This window comes from Pholis gunnellus, assembly GCF_910591455.1.
Source record: "Pholis gunnellus genome assembly, chromosome: 13".
Lineage (NCBI taxonomy): Eukaryota > Metazoa > Chordata > Actinopteri > Perciformes > Pholidae > Pholis > Pholis gunnellus.
The window spans coordinates 23,567,399-23,592,359 of NC_136540.1; the positions used below are offsets into that span (position 1 = coordinate 23,567,399).

At 44.1% G+C, this 24,961-nt stretch overlaps 1 protein-coding gene across 1 annotated transcript in view; it reads right to left on the minus strand.

Annotated features, from left to right (window-relative positions):
- Positions 1–380: 380 nt before the first annotated feature.
- uvrag (UV radiation resistance associated gene) overlaps positions 381–24,961 on the minus strand; it is an 86,410-nt gene continuing 61,829 nt past the window's right edge. The window contains exons 14-15 of the mRNA XM_079171330.1: positions 11,820–11,911; positions 381–2,809 (exon numbers count right to left, since the gene is read on the minus strand). Of these exons, the coding sequence (XP_079027456.1) occupies positions 1,960–2,809; positions 11,820–11,911 (942 nt within the window). The 3' untranslated portion in view covers positions 381–1,959. The remainder of the gene's footprint in view (positions 2,810–11,819; positions 11,912–24,961) is intronic.

A 24,961-nucleotide genomic window follows, 5' to 3' on the forward strand; every position in this document is an offset into this window, starting at 1 on the left:
GTTAAGACGGTACGATTTAAATTTTGTTTCACATTTATTCTCATTATCTACCCAAGATCTTCCACATTGCCAGTGTTTTGGTAATTTTTGTTAAAAGCAAAAGCAAAGGGTTAATGAAGTCTCAAGTTAAGAGGTAAAACTGAAACACCAAAGTCTGGTTTATATTTTCTACTACCTTGTCATTTGCAAGTGCCTTTATCTTTTCAAGTGTTGATTGTAAAAAGAAATGTCCCAACATCACACTACTGTATACTCGGTTTCCAGGAGCTACTGGAATTTTGTACGTTTTTTATACCATTTTAAAACTATCATCACTTCCATACAGTCATTCTAATTGTAACAACCTCAAAGTCAAACAAAAGTGGGCTACATACCTCGATGCCATTGGACTGCAAGTCTTTAATAACAAAAAAAAGAAAAACACCCCTCCATACAAAAGTATCTGTACATGGTCGCTTACTGAACTGTATAGCATTTTATGGAAATGATAGAACATTGTTCATCTTTTAGCTTTAAATACAATACTTCTCAACAGTCAGCAAACCACAGCACTGGATCTGCAACACACAGAGGGCTGCCGGTTGAGAGTCCATCTTTGTCATGGCGGGCGATGCAAAGCGGCTGTCCACGTCGGGACCCAGACACCGGTTACATTAGTCTAACATTTGACAACATTAACGAACGACATGAAACTTAATGTTGATTTCCTTGGAAAACTAAGCGCACGCAATTGTTGCGAGACATAAATAAAGCAATAATTGAATACCAGTGCAAGAAAGCATTCAGAACATGGAGACACGGGGACAAAAAAAATCCACAGACATTGGGATTGAGAAACTTGCTATTATCGCTTACAGCAGAGCCTGAGTGAGACATTCAGACAGAACACGGACACAGAATTACATTTGTGGTTTACTGATTATGAGAATCAGTGGACGTAGCATTAACGTTAATATTGATAGGGTACGTTAAAATTAAAAAACAATTAAAAAATAAAAAGAGAAAGAGAAAAATAGAGGACATGGAGATGGACAGAAAAACAATTGCACCGTATCCCTGCCATGTGCCGTGACCTGCCACCTGATCCTCCTCTAAAGACCTGAAGGAGAAATTCGACTCCCATGTGGAGAATGGCGAGGTGGGTTGAGCCGTTGCGGGGGGGGGGGGGGGGACGGTTAGGGAATATCTCATCCTGTGGCGGCAGAATCCTGCCGTGTTCAAAAGGTCATCGGTGGGATTACTTGCCACCTAACAGCGATTGTTTGACTGTGGTTGCATGCACACACGTGCGTACACAACACGCCCTCCCTCCTGCGTGGACCCACTGCCTCGCACCCTGAATGAAGGCTCGGGAAGCGTCCACACAAGCTTGAACTGTACGGTCAAAAGTGTAAGTGCTGGGACAGCGGACTCGATTCACTTTAATAAAACTGCTAGTTTCAACCATTTTTTAAATGGCCGTCTTGTGGTTTTATAATTGTCAAATTGTCTTTGTAGACTGATGTACTGAAGCTGCGCTGAGTTTAGATGTGAATCTTAAATGCAGTTGGTGTTTTGCACAAGAAGTAAAGGGCTGTTACTGCAGTAGGGGTTGGAAAACAAAGTGCGAGTGATACACATGTGGTCCCCAGTTATAGAACAACAGACTGCAATAACTGCCACTAATTCTTGGGGCGGTTGTTAACGCTAGAAATGTCAGAATAATGATCCCATCCATTATTAAAAAAATTGAGTAGTGCTGCAATCAAAAATAAAAGTAAAGCTTGCCGTCTCAATACTTGCACTTTTAACTGTATTTCATTTCAAAGATTACTATGGAAATGTTTACAATAAGTGCAAATTGGTCGTTATTCCAGAATAGCTCATTTTATTTTTGATGCTGTGGTAAGCAGCTGTCCTCGTGTCCCTGCCCCTGTGTAAGTTTTGTTCACCCCTCCCTCTCTACTCCGGTCCTCCACCTCACTTATCAGAGTTCTTGCGCGGCCTGCGGAAGCTGGACATGTTCTCGTTTAGTGCATAGATGCGCCTGGAGAACTCCTCAAAGCCGGCGACGTCCAGCTCTCCCAGCACCTGTTCGTCACACTCCACGGCTACTGCGTGGTCCACAGGGATGCAGTGGTAGTCTTCCATCCGGGCCTCGTCTGCGAGGCCTAAACCCAACCCACCCCCCATCCCCATCCCCATCCCCAGGCCTAAACCGGTGGCCTCCGTGCCCATGATCTCCTCGGCTTGCTCCACAGAGCAGCGCAGCTCCGGGACCAGGCTGACAGGCGCCTGTCCTGGTACCAAAGAGCCGTTCATGGCACCCGTGTGCTCGCCAGTTGGGACAATTTCCTCACCGGTTTCCTGCACTGCAGAAGAGTCTGGTGCGACAGTGCTGCTGGGTGGCCGCTCCTCGGTCTCTTCTTCTTTATCTTCTTTGATCTCGAGGCTTCTGCGTCTCTCCTCCTCCACCGCCGTCTCCCCGCTCTCCTCCTTCTCTTCCTTCTGCCCTCCCTCCTCTTTGGACTCTGTAGTCTTGGCCAGGTTAAGTGAGGCCATGCCGGCATCGAGGGAGGAGGATAGTTGTTTGGGTGAAGGCGAGGGAGAGGGCGGTGCAAGGCCAACCGGGGGCTGCTCCTCACCCATGGCTGTGTTGTAGCTGGGTGGAGGAGTTGGCTTGTACTTGTCTGCCTCCGAGCTCGCCCTTTTTCTCAGGCCTCGGTCTGGGGAGCTGGTGAGGCAGGGGTAGCCTATCTCTGAGGCAGCAGAAACACCGAGCTGAGACTTGGTCGGCACTGGGATGGAGCTTGAGACATGGTGTCTGTCACTGCGAGGAACAAGGACAAAGAGAAAGACAATAAATAATCAAGGACACGACTATAAAGCAACGACAATCTAACTACTTCTAAGTGCGGTATCAAACTACAGACGAGACTTAGTCTGTATTTGATTTATTACAGTCAGCAACAATCTCTACGACCAACATAAGAGCCCGGGACAGCCTGAAGAGTCGAATGAGACACCCAGGCTCCATTTGGACCTGGTTCTCCATTTATCTCACCCCTCCACCTTAAGCACCCAACTCCGTCCCCTGGTCCAGGAGAAAGACAGCTGCAGTTCTTTGCAAATCTGTCCAACTTACAACATTCACAAAACATTTGTGCATCCTGTGGGACCCACTTTCTGCTGACTGGAAGTGCGTAGCAGGCGTCCACCCAAGTATGTCAGACATTTTCCTCTTTAACAGATAACAGACTTGTGATCTGGGGACACCTTGCTTGGCCCCAGTACAGGAGCCATAAATTCACTTAAATGGGGGCCTTACTGCCTCTGCTGATAAGCCGGGGCCAAAATCACGGGACTACATAGCGCTCCGGTTAACGTGACCATTCCACTGTGTCGGGAGCCGATGCACTGTACTGTTGGGGTCAAAGGTGAAGCAGGGCCTCCCTGTGCGCTCCAGAGATTCACGTGTGAGGACAGATCTCTGCTTTATTCAGTTGGACATGCAGTCATAAGAGATATCCTTGTACATTTTCTCCTGCAGCTTCTTTATAATAGTGGCATTTGAAGAATGCATTTATTTATTGTGCACTCGCTCGCTGCCTGATGGACAGTTCCACCACCAAACACGTGACGGCTTGTAAAAAGGGGCCTGACCTTGGCCCTCACCAGCACCGTGCCGAGGTGGTCCTGACAGGGTTCACAGGCGGGACACTCTGCTGAGAAGCCTGTGTAGTTTCAAGAGAAACTTGTCAAACTTCAAAGCGCCTGTGATACAGTAAATGAGAACCACTGACGGTCTGAAGGTAACGACGTGTAAATACTGGATGACATTTCAGCTAATTGGAGGAACATATTGGACCGTCAGCCAAGGTCAGCGTTAAGACAATAAAGGTTTAGGGTAATGACCTCATGCTGTGAGGTTTAATTCCTATGAGGGGTGCAGAACAGGAGATGGACTGTGCTTAACTTGGCAGCGCATTTCCATCTAAACACATAATTTAATACAACTGACTGTAGCTTGCCCCCCCCCCCTCCTAATGAGCATGTGGTTCACGCTGCAGCAAGGAATTTTGGGGAAAAATGGAAACAATGTGCTCTTTAACACCTACTTTTGCTGGAATGACAAATGTAAAAAAGAAAGAATGAACGTTTTGCCATCTCAAACACTTATCTGTGACTTTCCAAATGAAACCATCAGGGGTTCTTTGGAAGCGAATTCGGATAGAAAGTAAGAAAGACGGATGTCATGAAAAGTTAATTATCATTTAAGTAAATGGAAAATGTGATTCAGGCTCTTTGAAACACAATGCAGGTCTGAAAACGGAGACGACTGGTACTGAGCGAAAAGTTGAAGATTTTCTATCATTTATAAAAAGCTAATAAGTGACTCCTACGTATTTTAGCTTGACCGACTGATGTCCTTTCGGCAAGGATTGGGAGTCTTTGATTTTAATTATCACCCATTTTCTTCCATTCCCTTCTCCAGCTGGCTCTTTAATTTAATCCATTTGGTCTGAATATAGCTGGCAATTTATGCCACAAGCAGATGTATTATTGACACTGGCAAAAAAATCACATGGTCATCACACCAAGTCGTTTGTATAATGAGGAATTTCGTATTTGGACCATGTTATCTAATTCCACTCAGTTTCTATGTTTGGCCGACATTTTCTCTTTTATTTGTGTCATACAGTGCAGCGTATGCAGTGTGTGAGTACCAGAGGAGACTGGGTGTGTCGGTGAGGACTTCGGCCAAGCAAACCTCTGGAAAGTCATAACATTAAAATTCCTTAAAATGCTTTTTTTAAAAGAGGTAAAAGGGATGATAATGTGTGTCTGTCTGTTGGTCCACCACTTTGGTCCAGACTGAACTCAACAACTGTTGGACAGATTGCCATTAAATTTCATTCATGGTCCCCACAGGATGAATCTTACTACTTTGGCGATCCCCTGACTTTTCCTTTAGCGCCACCAGCAGGTCAAGTTTTCACTTCTCTAGTTAAATCTCAACATCTACTAAATGGATCGGCAAAATATTTGGTCGAGATGTTCATGGTTCCAAGAGGATAAATCTTAAAGACTTTTGTGATTCCCTGACATTTCCTTGAGTGCCACCATGAGGTTAACATTTGTAATTTTAAGTGAAATGTCTCAACAATTGTTGAATGCAAGGCCACAAAATTATATATTATATATATATTTTATATATATAAACACATATTTTAAACCCTTCTACCTGCTTTTCTTTCTCCTTTTTTCCAAAAAAATTTGACATTTATTCAGGGAGTGTAGTTAGTGAGAGTGTGGGCTCAATGGTAGTTCTGACAACTTGACAGATAATAAGCAGGGGGCGGGGCTTGGTGAAGGATCAATTGTTATGACTTTGGCGATCACTAAACTTTTCATCTGGTGCCATCATCAGTTAAAATCTAAAAATGTGTCAATACTTTGGACTTGATAACGATAATCCCATCAGCCTCAGCTGTAGGCCACATACTAAACACCAAACTAAGGCTGTGAGCATGGTAATCATTATATCTGCTCAGCATGGTCATTGTGAGCATTTTAGCATTTAGCTCAGAGCACCACTGTGCCAAAGTACAGCCTCACAGTGCTGCTCGTGAGCTGTAGACTTAGTTAGGATTAAATATTCACTGCGTCAGTGATCTGTGGAGACTTGATTCACTCCTGATCTGTTGCCAGCCATCCCTGAGTCATGACACGTGCATTACTGATGTCCGTCGAGTTCGATGCTGCGGCCCACTAGCAGTAGTTATTGAGCATGTAATGATGTTATTGGGCACGTCTTTAGCATTCCTCATCCCATAAATTTGTTTAATGTGTTAAACTTTCCGCTGCAATGGCAACTACAATCACTGTATCAATAATAATGAAGAAAGATAAAATAACCTATTCTATTCATATGAGGAAATTACCGTCCATATGTACACTATTAAAAAGAATGGAGCTTTACAACAGAAGGTTTAGATTTCAAACTTTCTGCACCGCTTGGACTTCATCTGAGGCTTCGCGACAAGCAAAGTGAATTCATGACAGCAGCTTGATATACCATACTGATGGGAAAAAGGCCTGTTGCTCATCCAAAAATGTATGATTCACAGCTGTATAGTGATAAGCTCCCGCCACTGTTAGCTACCACCTACAGTAAGTCTGTGTCAATGGACTGCTGCATCAGCCTCACAAAAGCTTCACTGCACAATGTAACTGGACTCTGCCAGAGATGCCTCTGCCTGACTCATCAAGCTGAAAACTTGACATGCCGAGCCAGAAATAGCCAGAACTCCTTTTTGTCCGCTCTCTTCCTTTCCACCGCTGATGTCAAACCTGGCATATTTCAGGCCGACTCAGTAAGCCAGAACTTTTCAATGTCCAATCCCCGGACAGGCTTCACAACATTCTCCTGTTCATATCAAAATACTGCTAAGGAGCCGAGATGTTGAGCCAAAACTAACAACGGCAGATAAGATTTGTCCGTTTGATGTGGTTTAGGGAAATCCCTGTGAAACTTAAAGAGCAAACATTACTAAGAATTCGATATGCGCTGGGGTGGAAGCTAAGTTTTCTTTTTGCTTTCACAGGGCAGCACTTATTGACTGTCTGGCCTTTGAAGACAGGGACTCACCACAGCACAGCATGAGCAACACGATCAACAAGCTGACAATATCAACACCCCGCACATACTGTTCAATGGTTATAACAATAATGTGACTTCTATGGCTTTGTACAGTCCAGGGACTACATCTTCTAGAGAAATGTTCATTACTGTGCATTGTCTGTGCATAAATAGGCTACAGCCTGGAAAGAGAGGAAGACTGGAAACAAAGGGGAACAGCCATCCTGGCCCTGTCCAACGGTACAAAACGTCCCTACCAGCGCCTCTAAAGCTCACTGACTGGCACATCATATCTTGTTTATTTAATGTACGAAAATCCAACGACAAGTTATCTTTTCCGTGCACAGCGACTTCCTGTTCTGCTACAGGTCTTTACGTTATGATACGCTTGAATTAAGATTATTTTGTTGAACCAATTTAGTTTACCTTAATTTGTTAAATAAAATTATGAGCAGTATTCCACACACTTGGAGGGTAAAAACGTACTCTTCATCTCCAGTGTAAGTTCTAATAACATCTATGCCATTTGTCAAATTTGAGAAGATTTAAAAAATATATATATATATATAAATAAATGTAAACCTGTGGTTGGTTAGAGAAATGGTTTAAAGAGGGAGAAATGGAATGGAAATGGTATTATTATTCCCAATGGATAAGGAGGACGTGGAATATCACATGAACAGGGAAAAGAAAATATTCTTGATTTATCCTTCCAAATGACCATTCGCTATAATAAATATAGTAAATCCATAGGGCACCTGTGGGGCTTAATGTACATTGCAAATGCTTATTTTAGGTATATAAATTCTAGATTATATCCTTTTATCTTTCTCTGACGAGACTGCAGCTGTCTAAATATCGCATCCCTTTGTGTACATCATGTAACACAGGGGGACTACTGCGGTTTTTGTTGAATCTGCCCGGCCAGGAGCTCTGCCACACCTTGCCCCCCCCCCCCCGCCCCCCGCCCCACCCCCGTGTACGTAGCCCTAGTTTGAGGCACCGTAACGGGATTCGGGCCCTGTGAACCTCGGCCAGGCCCTCAGCGGATGTGGAGCGGCAAATGGCAGCATGTTGAACGCGTTTGCTTTGATCTCGGCAGACTGTACAGTTTACAAAAAATTGGTTTCTGGTACTGTCTCTGTCTGCCTCTGGGTAATAGATTCACCATTTTCCGCTGTGTCTTCTCCTTCAGCAAGTTAAAAAAAAAAAAAAAAAAAAACTATACTGCCCATTTTTCAGAAGACTTGGGCTGTATATATGATAACATGTTATGATGTGTTTCTGAGACAGTGCTGTTTAGAAATGTATAAAGATCAGCAGCTCACCAGAGGAGCATCATAGAGCCCACAGCACGGCGTACTTTGTGGTACAACCTTTTAATTGTCCCATGCACCCAGCTTTTCATCTATATATAAAATAGTATAAAATGTTCAAGATGAACCCGCTATGCTCTCCTAGTGTGGGTCTTGGCGCTTTGGGGAAAGGTTCTCCCTGCAGACTGAATGCATGCTGAATTAGTTCTATATGGAGGGAGGAACCGTTTCCAAATGTGCTCTGGAAACGTAGCCCTTGGTCATATCCTTCATCACATCATCCTTGTTTGGATGCGTGGAAGGAAGAAAAGAGGTGGCAAGGAGGGATGGAGGAAGCAGATTAGTCTCTCTCACAGTCTATAAGGTAATTATCTGCAGCTGCTAGGCAGCTTTTTTTGTTATACATCCATATTTCATGAGTTGGGTCCCAGCGCTGGAAATTGTATCTGAATGTAGGCTTTTTGGCAAACGGGCGAAAGACAGACTGGAACTGATATGGGAAGGAAACAGCGCAACAGTGAAGAAGTGTGAAGAAAAATCAACGCATATCCTCCTTATTACAGGGCATTGTGAAACAATCACCTCCTCATCCTCACCGGAGGCTTTAAGTTTGGCTGTAGTTGCAATATGCATGGTTCTCATGATGAGAGGGGGGCAATTTGAACTATAACTGCATACATTTGAGCATATATATATAAATATCAGTGGCGCAACAGATCATAAAACTCACGGATGAAATCGGATCACGGATCAGAGTCGCGGATTGGATTAAAAAATCGGATCAGCACAACAACAACAAAAAGGGAGCAAATATAACTTTTAGAGATCCCTGATCACGTTTTTTTTTGCCTTTGATAAAAATTGCAGATCATTGATGATCCATATTGGCAGATACAGATCGCTTTGTTGTTTGATTATAGCAGCTGGTCTACAAGGCTCCAGACTTTTAGACTTCTTTTAGAATTCCAAATGTTAACCTTTTACTTTGTTAAAGTCATGTATAGTCTCTTTTCATAAAAGGCACACAATTCAAATAATTAGGAAATAAAAGATTGTATTTTCATTGATTAAAACCAATCTTGTCATTAGTGGTTGTAATGATGTATTATCAGTTAGTGTAAACAGCTCATAATTCATCTCCAACATCTTTTTATGTTGCTGTGAAAACATCTCCTTCAAACATCTGGATTTATTCAAGTTTCTCACCAACGCTACATTTTACGAGATTACATGTGAACACATGATACCGTTCGCCCAATACTCATGTTGACTGAACAGAGCCTGAACGCATCATAATGTAAGTGAACGTAACCTTCGTTCGTTGTCCATTAGCCACTTCACTAGCTCTCATTCTGTCAATTCAAACACGTTTGGATGTTTACAATGTAACATGATCAGAGACCGGCGACTAGAAAAACGGATAACGATGTCAGTAAAACCTTATTTCACACTGTGATGGTTAACGTTAAACTGAGTCATTAATCTGCGGTTCACGTGTGCCGAACTGTGAGGATCAACGGATCGATCCGCGTATATATAAACTAAGCACAAAAAGTAAGGACATTTGTGTTTTGTAGATTATTTCTTTGTTTTAACAATGCTTCTTGGCAATAAATCTTATACCGTTGGAAAGCCTGTTTATTTCTAAAATGGTGCCACATTTGTAAGGAACATGTATTTGTGGAATGAGCAGCACAGCTGAGTATGTGGATTGCACACATGAAGAATTTACCAAATCTTCTCTGCCAAACAGCTTATTTTGCTGTTGCTATTGACTCTTGTTTTGAGCTTCTGGTACCCCCAGGTGCTGACAATCAGGTGCCTGATTGGCACCGGATTGGCAGCACCTGTGAGCATGGGCCCTGCTACAGTGGTCAGTAGGTGAATGCTCCAAGAATCGGCATGCCACGTTTGACGTTTGACACGTTTGCGGCATTATTTGGAGTGAGCCCTAGTACCGTCTCCAAAGTGAAGGTCAAGTTCCATATAACAGGGGATGTCAGACAGAGACAAATTTCCTTACTTTTTGTGCTAAGTTTATATATATATCTACATAGATAAGACATAAACATATAGATCTTTGTGTGAACGACTAATCTCAATGTATGTTTCAGAAGCTCAGAGCTGCTGAGAAAGGCAGCTTCTTGATTCTCAGCTGATGACGTCAGACATGTTCCTGTCCCTGTGGTCTCTTGTCGTACATGGAGTGTGGCTGTGGAAAGCCACTGTAGAACTGCTACACTTCCACCTCCACTTCTTCCATGCATGTGTATGGACACACATAGCTCTAAGGCTTAGCGGGCCCGTGCTTTCATCTCATCTATCTTCAGGCCCTTCCACTTCCCATTAAGGAGGGGCGGCGGTGGAGGGCTTTTCATGGCTTCTTTCCTTTCAAAACAAAAGATTATTCAATTAATGTGTGTTCTACACATTTTCCCCTTTGCTGACCCCGGGAGAGGAGTGGGGATCAAAGACAGCTTTCTCTTTTATAGAGCAGTGGAGCTGAAGTCGGACGCAGACCGACTCGCGGGTTTTAGTGAAGGGTTACTTACAGGCCATAAGTCTGTAGAAGGAGAGGGGCAGAGATCTAAGCATTCCACTTCAAGGGGACAAAGTGGCTGCTGCAAATCTCATCAAGCACTGCTTTTTCTTTTTACAAGTGGAGGCACTGATGGTGTGCGGAGGCGCTACATGGTTACACAGGCGTAGTATGTAGCATTCTTAACATTTACCTAATACACTCATATGCTTTGTGCTGTGTCAGACCAATCTTCTGGCATCGGTACAGTTCTTACTTACGCTAGAACAATCTTAAAGAGATCGCAAAGCCTGGTGTCAACACATAATGAATTCCTTGAGAGTAATTTACTGTGACTTTGGTGAATCTGAACTAACCTTTTAAAACACCAAAGTCACAAAAACACACCGTACAAGGCAGCGGTAGACCAGCGACTTCTGTGTTCTGTGAGATAAAATTCCTGGTTTTGTCACAGGAGGCCTGTGGCTGTAAAGAGAGCACATAAAAAAGCTTCAGTTCCTCTTTGGAAAAGCCAGGTTTGACGGCAGGTGAAGTGGTGAAAGTATTCTAAAGATAGCGCACACTTACACTGATGTCAATTCATTTTTAGGAGTCTAAAATAAGGTTAAGTGTATTGCTCAAGGACACCTCGACATCCGACTAGCGGAGCCGGGGATCGAACCGCCGATCGGCCCTGGGACGGCCCTGTTCTCCACTTAGACACAGGCGCCCCCCGTTTGTGGGTATTGCTTTGCTCCTGCACTGGTACTACCGTCTGTTTCTACAAACTCCAACTACTGTATACTCCGACAACGGAGCAGTACTTCATACAAGCCTGCTTCAATAAAAACGGTACTATCCCTCTAAATAGAAGTATTTTCTGTCTCAGCTTATGAGAGAAGACCTCAAGATGTGGACTCTTTTTACTCCTCGGACTAACCGTATCCTGGGAAACAAAAAAAAATCCAAACAGGACTAGTTTGAAAGTGCTTCACATCTTCAAACAAGCCCATTGAAATGTAGTGAGCCGTGGTTTATGCTAAATTGTAATATGCGCTCAGGTATTATATCTGTCCCACTTGTTGAGCTATTTGTTGCATTGTTTGTCTATTTCTATTTTTGGCTTTGAGTTTGTTGGGGGTTGGTGTTATGGTGTGTATACTACTACAGGAGGAACAGATTCTGTTTTGATGAAGGTAGTGTGGATAGTCATTTCGTGAAATGATGACAGAACACACATGATCGATTGGTGAAGAAATTGAGCATTTCCGATTATTTGGAAGAGTGATTGAAGCAAAACCACTGTAAATCTTTCAGCCGTCAGTGCCCTCTGAAGAAACATCTGTGTCGTTCTGATTCTTACCATCGGACCAGCAGGCCGTGCTCCAGAAAGTTCTTCAGGTTGGGTAGTGTCTGCTGCAGGTCTGGGGTGGTCAAGCCGTGTTGATATCTCAGCTGCAAGACAAGGGAACACACACCGCGTCATTAACCTCAAACAACCTACATCGTGCATCCTTCAACCTTCAACCTTATACATAGCTGGCGCTACAGCGAATCACTCGCACACGTGTGCACATTCTCCGTGTTTGGGTGTCGTTGGGAGAAGAAAGAAATACCACCTACAGGAGAGGTCTGAAGCAGACATTCTTTCGCCATGACACGTTTCTACTCTCCCCCTCATCGGTCCATTACTCATCTGGACACACAATGGGCATCCTTCCCTGATAACAGGCATGCACGCTAATACGTAAGGTGTGTGTGGAAAGACAGGGGATGAGGTGCGGGTGGCTAGAAAAAAAAAAGAACTTGCTGTCAAGACATCTGGACGAAATGGCGCAGAGAGAGAGAGAGCGAGCGCACATTAGAAACCCTGGTAGATTCGTCTGTGGTTCCACATCTAAATTTGGCCTTGAATGTCCCCTCCCTTGTATCACAGTGCTTTATTTCATGATGATAGAATCAAATCCAGCAAAGAAATAAAAAAAAAAGAAGAGAAAAATCAACAAGGCCACCTTGAAACTCCAGCTGTCTGTGCCAGAAATATCTCCTCCAACAGTTGAGTGATGTCACAGCGAGCCAGCTCTTGTCTGGCGGAGTTTATTTAACCGATATTACTGAACAGCAGAGGAGCATCACGCCGCACGTCCGGCGTATATCTCTGAGGCCCCTGTGTCTCTCTCTGAGACACAGACACACACACACAATGTTTTTTTTTCTTCCAAACACACACTTCTGATGAAGACATGCAGCGCACATGACACCGAAACATCACTCACCGGGGATAACGGCGTCTTCGTGTACGAGCTCATAACGGATGAGTGACATGATAATAAAAGGAACCACAGAGAAAAATATCTTTGAGCCTCCGAGGGGCAAAGGTCACGTTTCCCTGTTTTTTTGTTGAACAGTTTAGGATGAGACAAACTGTTTTCAGGGTATCAGCAGCCCCCAAATCACATCAATACCCGTTTCCTTGTGGTAATTGCCGTAATATTTATTTAGAGTCCTGCTGTACTGGCTCTGGTAAGGCTTGACAAATGGCGGGAGGTGTGGCATAGGAAGGAGCACTCAGAGGCCACATGTGCATGCATGTCAAATTTGTACTCAACATAGAATAACCAAATCCCACTCTGTCTGAATAGCTGCCAGAATAACGTGTAAACCGTACGATATGAACGGTGCGGCGTGTGCATGACATGCAAGGATTATTTATTGTCATTATGCAGCACAGGGATGCAGAACAAAATGCAGTTTTCAGCGCAAAAAAAACATGACAAAACAAAAACAGAAGTGCATTCCTGTAGTGCATCAAGAGGAATGTAAACAGCAGCAACAAAAACAATTCTCTGGACAGATACTATGGCTGACATCTTCACATAAAAAACTCAACATCAGGAGTCCAGCGGTCCGCTCATCAAGTGCAGCTTGATCTGGGATGCCACGATGGAGTCAGGTCTCTGTGAAGACGTGGACTCTACAGTCACCGACCTCCCGCTGCTTGGTCTTATTTCATCCATCTTATTGTCCTGCGACCGGGCTTCAGACAGCCAGGAGCAGGCTGGGTAGTGGAGTAGCCTCAGGTCCTAGCAGGGTTAGCTTAGCTTCCATCTCGGCTCTTCTCCCTCTCCTCGGTGGCGTTTGGTCCGGCAGGTCTGGCTAGGGGTCGGCCATGATCGTCTTAAGGGCCACTGCACCTTTTCCGATGTTGAGTGTATTCTGTCATATGCCGTAAGTGCTCCAGTAATAATAATAATTTTGACATGTGCCAACGTGTTTTTATCAATGTTCCAGTGTGTGTGTGTGTTCTGGCCTCAAATGGACAGTCATGACAGTATCGGAGGAGGACTTTATCAAAAGAAGCTCAGTGGGACAAGGGGTGTCGCCACGAAAAACCCAGATGGTGATGGAACGGTCCAAAACCTGTGCAAACAACACAAGAGGTCCATTCATGGCTCGGAGTAAACCTCGGGGTCTGACCAAATGACGGCGTTGCGCTGTCCACAGGGCCAGCTCAACGGAATTGGGTTTGAAGCGTTGGGCCAAGATCAATAACACCACCAGTTCAGAAACAGAAAGAGCATAGCAACATTGGGCTGGGGGGGGGGGCCTTGTTCTGTGGCCAGATGCAAAAAAAAAGAAGAGGAAAATCCCAATCTCATGCATTTCTTAAGGTCACGGTCTAGAAAGTATGAATCAGAAATCGGGAACCAGATATGAGCAAAGCATAAATATTTTGGCTTCAGCGAAGGTAAACAGCGTTTGCTGGACATGCTTTATGCTTTCTTTGACTCAGTCGGAAGCCGTAACAAAATGCTATCTATAAATTCCATTACTCGCCTTGAGCCCTGAAGTGTGTGTAATAGCCACAGTGTGTGTCTGACAGGAGACCCTATGTCACATTACACGGCTGTATGTCTGAGAGAGAGAGTGTGCATTTGTATGTGTGCCTCCTATTGTTTTCCTCACGAGAAGAGACGTTGCCGAGCTCGCAGCACATACCGATACTGGATATGGGTGAAGACAGGAGAGTGATGGGTGACATCATTTGACTTCATTACTATGGAGCTCTCTGAGGGGGATTAAAAAAATGGAGTCCAGGACTCCTCATGATGTATGCCTCCGTCAGGCCGACGCAGAACAACTGGAAATTCATGCGCGTTTGCCAAATCTCTGCCAGTGGGCACCAACAACACCTGAGTTAAGTGTCTGGTTGGCAGCGGTGCAGAGCCGCCTGCACCGGGTGTCTTTGCGATGAGTTGTGTTAAACACGTTCAGACAGTTTGGAGTAGTGCAGCCCTATAGCTGACCCAGCGCTCAGCCAGCCAGACTCCATCAATATTCATAAACTGGTCTGGCCCTCCCTGCTGGAAGCGGCCTTTCGTGTTTCTATGTGTATATTTATATGTGTTGCTCATGGCCTTCGTCTTGGGAAGGCATATATCTTGGACGCTGCAAACATCAACCGCCTCCCTTCGTCTCACAGCAGAAAAAAGAAAAAAAAAAGAAGCAGAAAAACAGTGACCCGGCCGTGTCATCTGAGGGAAAAGAGAGGAAACGCGTGAGGCGGCTTAAAGACATAAGAGCTGGTTGTCATTTCTAATTGTCGGCGCCACAGAGGTTTTGACTGTAGGGCTGAAACAAACAGCTGAGCGGGGAATAGGTGTAGATTCTGGTTCTGTACACCCAAAGTGGCCTTTGGGAGTGTGTTGTAACTGATATGAGGCAATGTGTTGTAATTCATATGAGGTGAAACACAATGAACTGATTCCTGTTGCACACAACAAGAATAGAAACTGAGATTTGTGATTGATGTCTTGGTCAAATTGATCCATATAAGTGTATAAATATATATATATTAATTTTTCTTCATTTTTTATGCAGATTTCCCTCTAATTATTAGAGTCTAATAGACCATCCGCTAAGCCCCGCCCCTCACTGCTAGTCCATCAAGCTGTCAGAGCTACCTCGGAGCCCACACTGTCACTAACCGCACTCCCTGAATAAACAATTATTTCATCTCATTTCAAAGAGAAGCAGACAGAAAAATAAAATAAAAAACCTGAGCCTACCATATAGCTTTAAAATGGTTTTCCATATGTTGTCATGTATGTAAAGAACACAAATGAACACAGTTAGCTGACTACCTGACTTGTAGAAGTATATTATTTAAACATTATTCATATAGGAATGATTCTGTCCCAAGCTTTTTGATCCATATAAGCGCTTGATCACTGTATCCGTGACCACTATAAGTGGCTTACACTGTAATTCCTGAGTCCGCAACCCAGTGAAGTGAGAATTCTTATGCAAACACGGCAACGAGAAACAACCTCTGAGGGTTCCTAATTCAACAGCTCCAGACCAGATCACACAAATGGCTCAGAATCAGTCCACCTGAGACAGCTTGTCATTCCTCGTTTCCCTTTCATACATCACCGTGATGAATGCTGGCGGAGTCCCTTGCGTGCTCGTGCTTATGTGTACAGGAACAGTGCTTTCAAGCTGCTGGCCACGGGCTTCTTTGTAATGGGGCTAACCAGATCGTGGTGAGAAATTCCCAGGGCCCATTGAGGGCGGCTGAAAGGCGAGAGGAGCTGGAAGACGGGGGGGCCCTTTCACATGATGACATAGTGAAACAGATCCGGCCAGGTCTCCCCCTGTCGCTGCTCACACCTTTGTGTCTGGACACTCCCTTCCCTGTTTTGCTATTCTACAAAACCCACGCAGGGCTGTGGGGATTCCTCAACGTGTGTAGCAATCAGCGGGTGTGACTGAAAGGTTTGGTATGAGCCTGTGTGAGAGTCCAGAGGATGAGCGACTCATCATCCTCATTCATCTCAAGGATAAAGTAACAGCCCAAAGAATGCAGCGGTGTATACAGTCCCGGTCTGCCAATCCACAGGAGTAAACACGCTGAAGCTGACTAGAGCCGGCGGGGAAACCAGTCCGTTTACAGTACACGCCACCCATCATTTGGCAAAAAAACCTGCTTGTTTGCGCCAAGCTCTGTGCAGAGGCTAAACAAACACGGCCCGGCTGATGCCACGTATCTCTGTTTCCCCGGGTTTGTCAGTGCTAATCACCCTCACGTCAGGGCCGCGAATGCGGGCGGGCTGCAGAGAACTTTGAGGTTGATTGCCGGTGACGCGGTGCAGGAAGAAGTGCCCAGGTTAAAACAAAAAAAAGCCACTTGTCAGCGGCGGACATCCCAACGGTTCCCCCGGTGCGCGTCATTAGCATCGTTTGACAGGCGGTCTTCCACTGTCGCTGGAGGAAAGTCTGTCTGGGTCGCAGGGTGTTTTCATCAGGAGAGTTGCGTTTCATGTGTCAAGAGGGTTAAAAGTCTCAAAAATCAAACCCGGGAGTATCCTGTGCATGTCTGACCTGCATCATGGACTATTACCCTGTGATTCATAATCAGCAGGCTTTTGTCCACTGGGGTAAAAATAGAAAAGCTTATTTTACAGAGTGCATCGCTTTTACGTAGTCCCCGGGGGGGATAATCAGGGAGCTCATTAGGTCCTATGACAGCTTGTTGTAGAGGGGATAACCAGGTGTTCCTCCCTCCACCGTCCCTCTGGTCAAACTGTGGACTGGATACTTCAGCAGAGAGCAGGGAGGTTGACACAGACATGGGTCTCCAGAGATACATAGACCTCATATGTAGAGAAGTGGAGCCATGGGAGATAACCTGACAATATTTCACGGGCTGTGCCTCTTCTGGTTAGGATGACATGATTCATGAACAGCTTACATACCAGAGAAGAAAAAAAAACAAGCTGTAAAAACAAATAATATTATAAGAGCTGAACGATACCGCGGCGTAAGAAAACATCCTGCAACAAATTATGGACGTCGGTGTGGACTCCTCGGTTACAGTGTACTGTCGCGCTTGTCCCGTCATCTCTGCTGATCCGGCCAGGAAGTGCGATGAAGTCTGCACGCTGGGCTGTTAATTATTAAGCCAAAGCTAACAGTGTTCCTGAGACCTGCCCACCCCAAACAAAGAAGCACCCGGTCACACTGCTAACTAGTCTGTGGAAGTTAAAACACACAATTACTGTGGTTAAAACTAAACTACTCCAATTACCATTACAATCTGACCCTTCTGTGTTAGAGTCTAACGCACCGTACTGTAAGCTAATGTTGCATTCTATTTGGACTGATACAGGTGGTGCTGTATATTACGGGCCCTTACTCAATCATTTTAATACGATACAATAAAATGTTGAATAAGCAGCAGTTTCTTGGCTCGTGAGAGCATGACTTTTTTTTTTGTTTGAGCATCCATGGTGTCCTCTGGAGCCGTTTGGCTGGCGCATGAAAACCACATACCCCACACAAAGCTCACGGAGCCATTAACTCCAGCCAAGAATTTGCCTGCAGATGATTCGTTTCACACCGGACTAAACTTCCCCGATGGCAGCAGGTGAAGTTTTACTCTCCTCATTAAATCAGCGTGTGCATGTTCCCGTTTTAATCCTCTCATTACGCCTGTCTGTTTGTTTCCCTACGACCAACTCACACAGTGGCACATCGATCCAATTATCTTACGGTTTTTTTTTGTTTACTGCTCTGTGAGCTCGGGGATCTTTGCCAGAAGATCTGCTGTTGCCAACCTTTGGAAGTCCGGCTTTAAAAAGGAGTAAACAACTCATTCACCTCAGCGGGCTCATATGGTTGGTTAGCACGTCCATCAGAACGCCGTGTTTACAGATGCAGAGATTTTCTGTCTGATCTATTGTTTTGACATTTCGATAAACAGTTTGACTCGTCCAGAAGAATTACAGCGCTGGCGTTATCTTATGTGGCCTCACGTGTTTTTGTGTTTATTTTACCCCAAAACCTACAACATAACAGAACTATGCTCGACTATTGCTTTCAACATGGGAAATAAAACAATGAATTATTGTTCATTTCTCCCCTCGCAGCTGAACCAGAAAGTGACAACTAGGTAATTACAACGGAAACGGTTCTTCACAATCTTACTTGAACTCCGCTTTGCAGTGTTTGTAGCTATGAGCAATGGACAGGAATAATAATAATACAAATGTTAAAAAGCTTCACGATTGATAACGATAAAAAACAATCAATAAGTTTATCATGGTGGATTTCCATTTAAGGGATAATCGTGAACATTCTCACCAGTGACTTGAAGAAGCTTCTACCTCGCTGTCGTGGTAGAGAAGTGAAGAGAACGACCCTGATTTTGAAAAATAGGTCTTGAGAAATGATCATGTAGGAAAGAGCCGACTTAAAGGCTCATCATTTGTTTTCTTTGACTTATTCTATATTTATGCAGAGGGATCTTAAGATTTATGATGACTTTGGTGCATGTCTCGCTTCTGGCAGCTGTAACAGAAATGCTAGGAACCAATTGCAAAAACATTCATTCTTAACACAAAGGGTGATAATGTAAGATAAAAAAAATACACCCAGGACCTCTGATGTCCATAAAAGACTCTTTAGAATGATTGTACTTTCTGGTCTTATCGGCATCTTCTTCACCCCCCCCCCCCTCCCCCCCCTCCTCTGAGAAGCTCTTTCTAGCTCACTGGTGGATTTGAAATGGTTGATTATGTTGGCTACAGCGCGGTGCTCCAATGATTCCGCCCATCTGGCTTACTGTGGGCACATAATGAAACTGGCCCTGCACAGCCTTCACTCATCCACTAAATAAGTTACAGTGAAATGTTGACCATACAAAAACGGCCCGAGACAAAGCGGCTGCAGATGGGAGCGGTGACGTGAAGTGAAAGAATGATTGTAAATAGGTTTCACAGGAGAAGGAGAATGTGAGAATGATATGTTAATTCTTCCCCCCGCTGTGTATTTACAGCTATATCCTCTGTCGGTATTCGCCGACCTCGTTATTTGCAGCTCTGTGTCGTACGACGGTAGGTGAAGCCTCACATGGTGCAATGGAGGCTCAAAACCTCAACAATCATGTGGTGCTGCGTTGAATATGAAATCCAACTTGATTAATCACCGCAGCCTTTCATGTGTCTCAATAAATATACAGAGCCGGGCCGAGAAGTTGTTTGAGTCTGGCTAGAGTCATATAATTCATTCGCAACAGAAACTCGCTTCCCTTAAACCCGGAGCAGTTTTCTGGCCTTGAATACGTGCCACGGTCATCATCATCATCCAGTCTTCGAGCCAAACTGGGAATCTGGATCCATAAACACCACAGGCGTTTGCTTACCGCAGAAAATATCTTCCCACATGTTCCTAGTGGGAGGAATCCCCGCCGTCTCAAACATGCCTTTCAAAAAGGTATTTCATGCAAAATCTTTAGCTAAAATAAAATTTGTATTTAATTTCCTAACATTGCCACTTCCTACACTGGATGTGGACTGAGCAAGAACATGCCGTAATGACATGTTGACAGTCCGACATAATGACTCGGGCCTATTGATCGGAGAAATTATTATTCCTCCAAATGGCTGACTTCAAACGCTCCAAAGGGCAAAGAGAAAAGAAGGACCAGCAAAGTATCACGTTATTACTTCTTCTTTGTTTTCATCAAAATGTTCAGACGAAGTAAACCTCCAACACAACAAACTTGTGTAGGAACTCTTAAGCTGGAGGGATTGTGCGATAAAATCATTGCAAATTAAAATACTGAATGGAGCTGAAGCTGCCGAGTCCACCAGTGACACAAGACTTCCAGAACCGATTGGACAGAAGTCGGACCGATTCTCTCAAGTCGTTATCAGATTTGATGTCGATATTAAATGATGACTGGCTAATAAACTGCTCCCGTCATTTCCATAAATGTGTCAACACCGGCGATACAAAAGAACAACTGATGTCAGCCCTCCAGGGTTTGAGAAAATAAATCACACTTTCCTTCACTCCAATTAAATCAACCAATACAACAAACACCTGCTCTAATTTGTTGACGATCAGACATGGAAAGACACATTTTTAGATATTCGTCTTTAGTGGTTGAAAACAGATGAAGAACACTTTCAGGTGAAATGTAACTAACTGTTGTCAGCTACTTGAAGAGACGCATCAGGACTGTGTGTGTTGAATGAAAGTCATGGGTTCATACTTTTATCAGCATCTTATCATCTAATGCTGCCTTCAAATTGAACTTGTGAGCTCGTGGTTTGTGACGTAGGAAAAAAGATGAACTTCCAAGACCTCTACCATTTCTGAGAACGTCAACAAACACGTCGCAAAAAAATCTCCACTTCCGATTTGAGTCAAGAGTCCAAAGAGTCACATGGACTCTTCTCGTGAACACGGTAGACATTCTAGAAGCTCAGCTTATAAAAGGCCTGTAACTGATCTACAGCGTATAAAATCACAATTATCATCTTATGATGATCATTATCATCATCTTGCTCTGAGCGAGATAATTGGAGCGGAGCTCAAATTAAATGTGAAAAGGTGTCATTTGTCTTTTGTCAGGAGGGGGCGTTCTCAAAGCCTGAAATTTGGTGAAATTGCTGGTCAGCTTTCCAAACTCCACGATGATTTTGTGCTTCAGGCCGGGAAAGCTCTACTCATTGCAACTTCGACATGAATTGCCTTTCAGAGTCCTCTCGAGAGCCTTTCACTTTCATAAACATATCCACACCTCTAGACGATTAGATAGCAGATAGTGGAGCGCTATGTGTTTAGGATTATGGTGTTTGACTAAGTTATTGACTTTAGCAGCGGCCTTATCACTGTAAGATGTTTAAGAACCAAAGCAAACTCAACACACGTGTCCATGGGAACTGCCTGACTGCATGGCACTACATGTTTAAGCACCTCCTCGACAGCTGAAATGTAATATTCTTTGCACTTCCCGTCTCTCTTGCCATTTCAAACAAGCGTGTAATAAAACTGCTTTTAATATCGCATACTGGAGGTTTCTTCCACTTCATTTAACATCCTTTAACTCTGCTCCTTTTGCTCTCCCCTCCGCTCCGTCTCCTACCTCACTGTGGTAATGCAATACAGGTGTGGTGCCCAGGTCCGATTCAAACGCGGCCCTATAACTCAAACCAGATTCTTCTGCCGCGGTACTTGTCGTTACACTTTGCTGCGTATCGTATTGCCGCCAAATTCAGTCAACAGATTTACATAATTACGGGAAAGGCTGTGCGAGATGAATAGGAAATTCTGTTAGGGGGGGACCACCGGTGACAAGAGACCAATGTCAGTCTCCTCTGACCCCAATCACCGCGGGGCAGGTGGGAGGCGGGTACCGCCATGCCTACGGTCTTAATGAGATCCCTTCATGATGTGGTTATTTAGTCTGTGTATGACAGTCAGCATGCAGAGGAGGCCAATGAGTGTTATGTGCTACAGTGACACCTATTGGACGAGCCACCGTCCTTGAGGGACGCTCTGGTCCTCGAGGGCTAATGGCCCTCATCACTGTGACACCGGAGCCCGGCTATTGCTGGTAAGTAACACGAAACCCACCCAGGGGCTGACCCTGTTTGTGAAGTCACAACACTGGGGTCAACTTCCTGTTAGCAGTGTTGGCATGCAGGGCCATCATCAATCCTCAGCTCTCACTAAGGACTCCCGGTGCCCCTGGGTGAGACTTCACTGGTCTGTAGCTTCAAATTCAAAGCATACGGAGCGGGTTCCTAAGGGATACCACGGACGCTGAAGGGCGAACGGTGCCAAACGGGGAAAGGCACAAGATGTCTGATGGGTGACTGGAAGGAACGGAGGACAGCCTGGACTCCGCACAGGTCTAATGTCTTGTTAGCGTGGAAAGATACATAAATGAAGGAAAGTGCTCCTGAAAAAAACCGCAACAAACTTCGCCCTAGTTGTAGTACGCCGCCTTTTAAATGAAGCTGCCAAATATAGTTGCTAAAACATTATTTCAATTTAGAGTCTGATCACACATTTTATTATTTGGAATAAAAGTGTTGTGGTATTTTACAAGGGAAATCTTTTTTTATGTGTGTTGTCTTTCCACAAGGCCCCAAGGAAAATAGTCGGCCAGAGAGAAGGATGAATATATGGTTTGTGGGCAGGTGCCTATCCTGGCCTCGTGCTGCCCACAATTTCTCTCCCTTCCACTGCTTGTGAATGGGCGCATTATATGTTCTTCGCTTCCTCGTTATTTTGTGGATGGCTTTACGACTGAGATTTTTCTATTAGTGTTACCACCGGATTGGAGGTCACAGGGAGAGCCTGGGCTGCCATATTGTGTACATCTGTCCCAGTCACTCACTTTCAAAACGTATGGGTTTCAAAGTGACGGCTGACGAGAGCTACTTATCCAAATAAATGTCTGCAGTTATTTTAACAAGTCCAAAGTGCGAGTGGGCCAAAACAAGAAATGAAGAATGGATGATAAACGATCTGGGATTCACTTTGGTTGTTTCTCACAATTCCTCAAGACGTAAAAAGTAGCAAACGTTTGCATCTGGCTAACAACGTTATTGAACCTCGTTCAGCCTGATTCATAGAAGCTATTTGTCAAGTATGAATACAACCTCGATGACAGAAAAATGACCATGTCTGGCCGTACAGTCCAACTGACTCGCCAACTACATGCCCTATCAAAACAGTAATCAGAGAGCCCCAGATTAAAGCTGAGGCTTCCAAGATTTCACAGTTCAAAAGGGATTTCCAAACACTTCCTGCTACTATTCCACCAGGATAAAACACGCAGCATCAAACTGCTCCGAGGAGGAATTGGGCTTGGTGAGGATAAAACTATAAAATCGGAAAACGAGAGATCTTTCATATATCCGCACAGTGAAGGACTAAGCTATGTGTATCACATGCAATATAACGTACCTATGTTTTCTTGAATGTGCATTTTTGTGAGCATCTGTGTAAATGTGTAGGAGCCAGCCAGAGCCATCGGGATAATGTTAAGAACAGATGAAGCATTAGCAGGCATCCTAGTTGTAAGCCGACAGATCCGCTGTACCTGAGCTCTGGAAGAACAGATCTGAGCGGTCGGCTCTCCGAGAGCAAAGTCCACATTCTGCTTCAGAATGAACTCTAACACAAGAACATTGGACAGAACGGTACAGCTTCAGTGACCAGAGTGGTTTAAAAGCTAACGCTAATTAACGATGTGCTCATGTCAGCTGCACAGGTTTTTACCTTATAGCTGGCTGATGCTACGCTATGATTGGCCAGTCTGCACAAATAGAATAGCGATAGAAATGATTTCTCCATAAAGGCATGTAAATGAAAAAGCAGCACAATCGTACCACAAACAGAAGAAAATAAGGAACTCTTGGCTTTCGGTTTCATTGGCTCCAAGTATCAGGTTGAAACCTGCCACGGTACGGGAGGAGTAAAGGCCGTGTCCGGTTTACCTTGGAGAGCCTGCAGCGCTCTCCGCTCATCTGGGTTTGTTCAACTGTGACCCTGCATAGTGTCAGAATTGTGGTTTGCAGTGCAGTTTTGGCTGCAGTGTTAGTCCAATACAGAGAGATTTGGTCATAATGAATGGCTTAATAGAATCAATCTTACCCGAGAAATACTTGCTGCAAAAAACAACAACATGTGGAGCGTTTGCTGTTTTGTTTTAATCAGATAAAATGCTGTAATCTGTGATTAGACTGGCGGACCCAAATTCACAATGTCCTCAGACTGAGTGCTATCCAGAGTTCAACCCGCTCAACTTTATGCTGAATAATAACAGCTCACAGCTCTTAACTCGTTTGCCCGTGAGGACAATGATTAGATGCATTTGCTACACTTTCTCTCCAGCCTCCATGTGCTACAGCCAAATAAACATACAGTAATATACTGTAGTATAATACACACAATACATAACATTCCCACAAAATCCCTGTACAGTCAGAAGACAACAACCTATATTAGTCATAATGATGCTCCACTTTGTTTCCAGAAAAAAAGATTTTCATATTAAATAAAAAACAACATACAAAATAACACATAAATGGCTGAATTTTAAAAAAGAATTCTCAAATTCTCAAGGAACCAAATACGCTTCGGACTTGAAGAGCGAGGCGGAAACCGACTGATGAACAAGAAACAAATAGCTATTGTGTGCTACAGTTTTTCTTCCCCCCACACACACACACACACTTTTGGTAGCCAACTATGTGGATTGTTCCATTAATTCAGCATGAGGGAAAGAGTGTGAGGTTGAATGTGTGGTTTCTAACTCTCTAATGAGCTGGAACGAGGCCACTGCTGAACTGAAGGTTAAAGTGAAATCCGGTTCTCCTGCAACGGCCAATTCATAAAAACCAAAGCGTTGCAGCTTCAGAGAGATTAGCTGTGGTACAAGGTAACACTGTAACTAGAATAACCATCGTTTGGTTTAATGGTTATTTTACTGTCCATGAACAGTTCATTGCTATACACACATTATATCTACCATATTAAGTTGGTGATTAGCAAATTATTTGTAAAGCTTCAAAAATTGTCTAAGAAACATCTACAAACATCACATGTACATCTATCTATGTAATTCTTTATAGATGGATTAAACGATGGCAACTGGGTTGTTTACAAATAATATGATAATCATTAACAAATACTGAATAT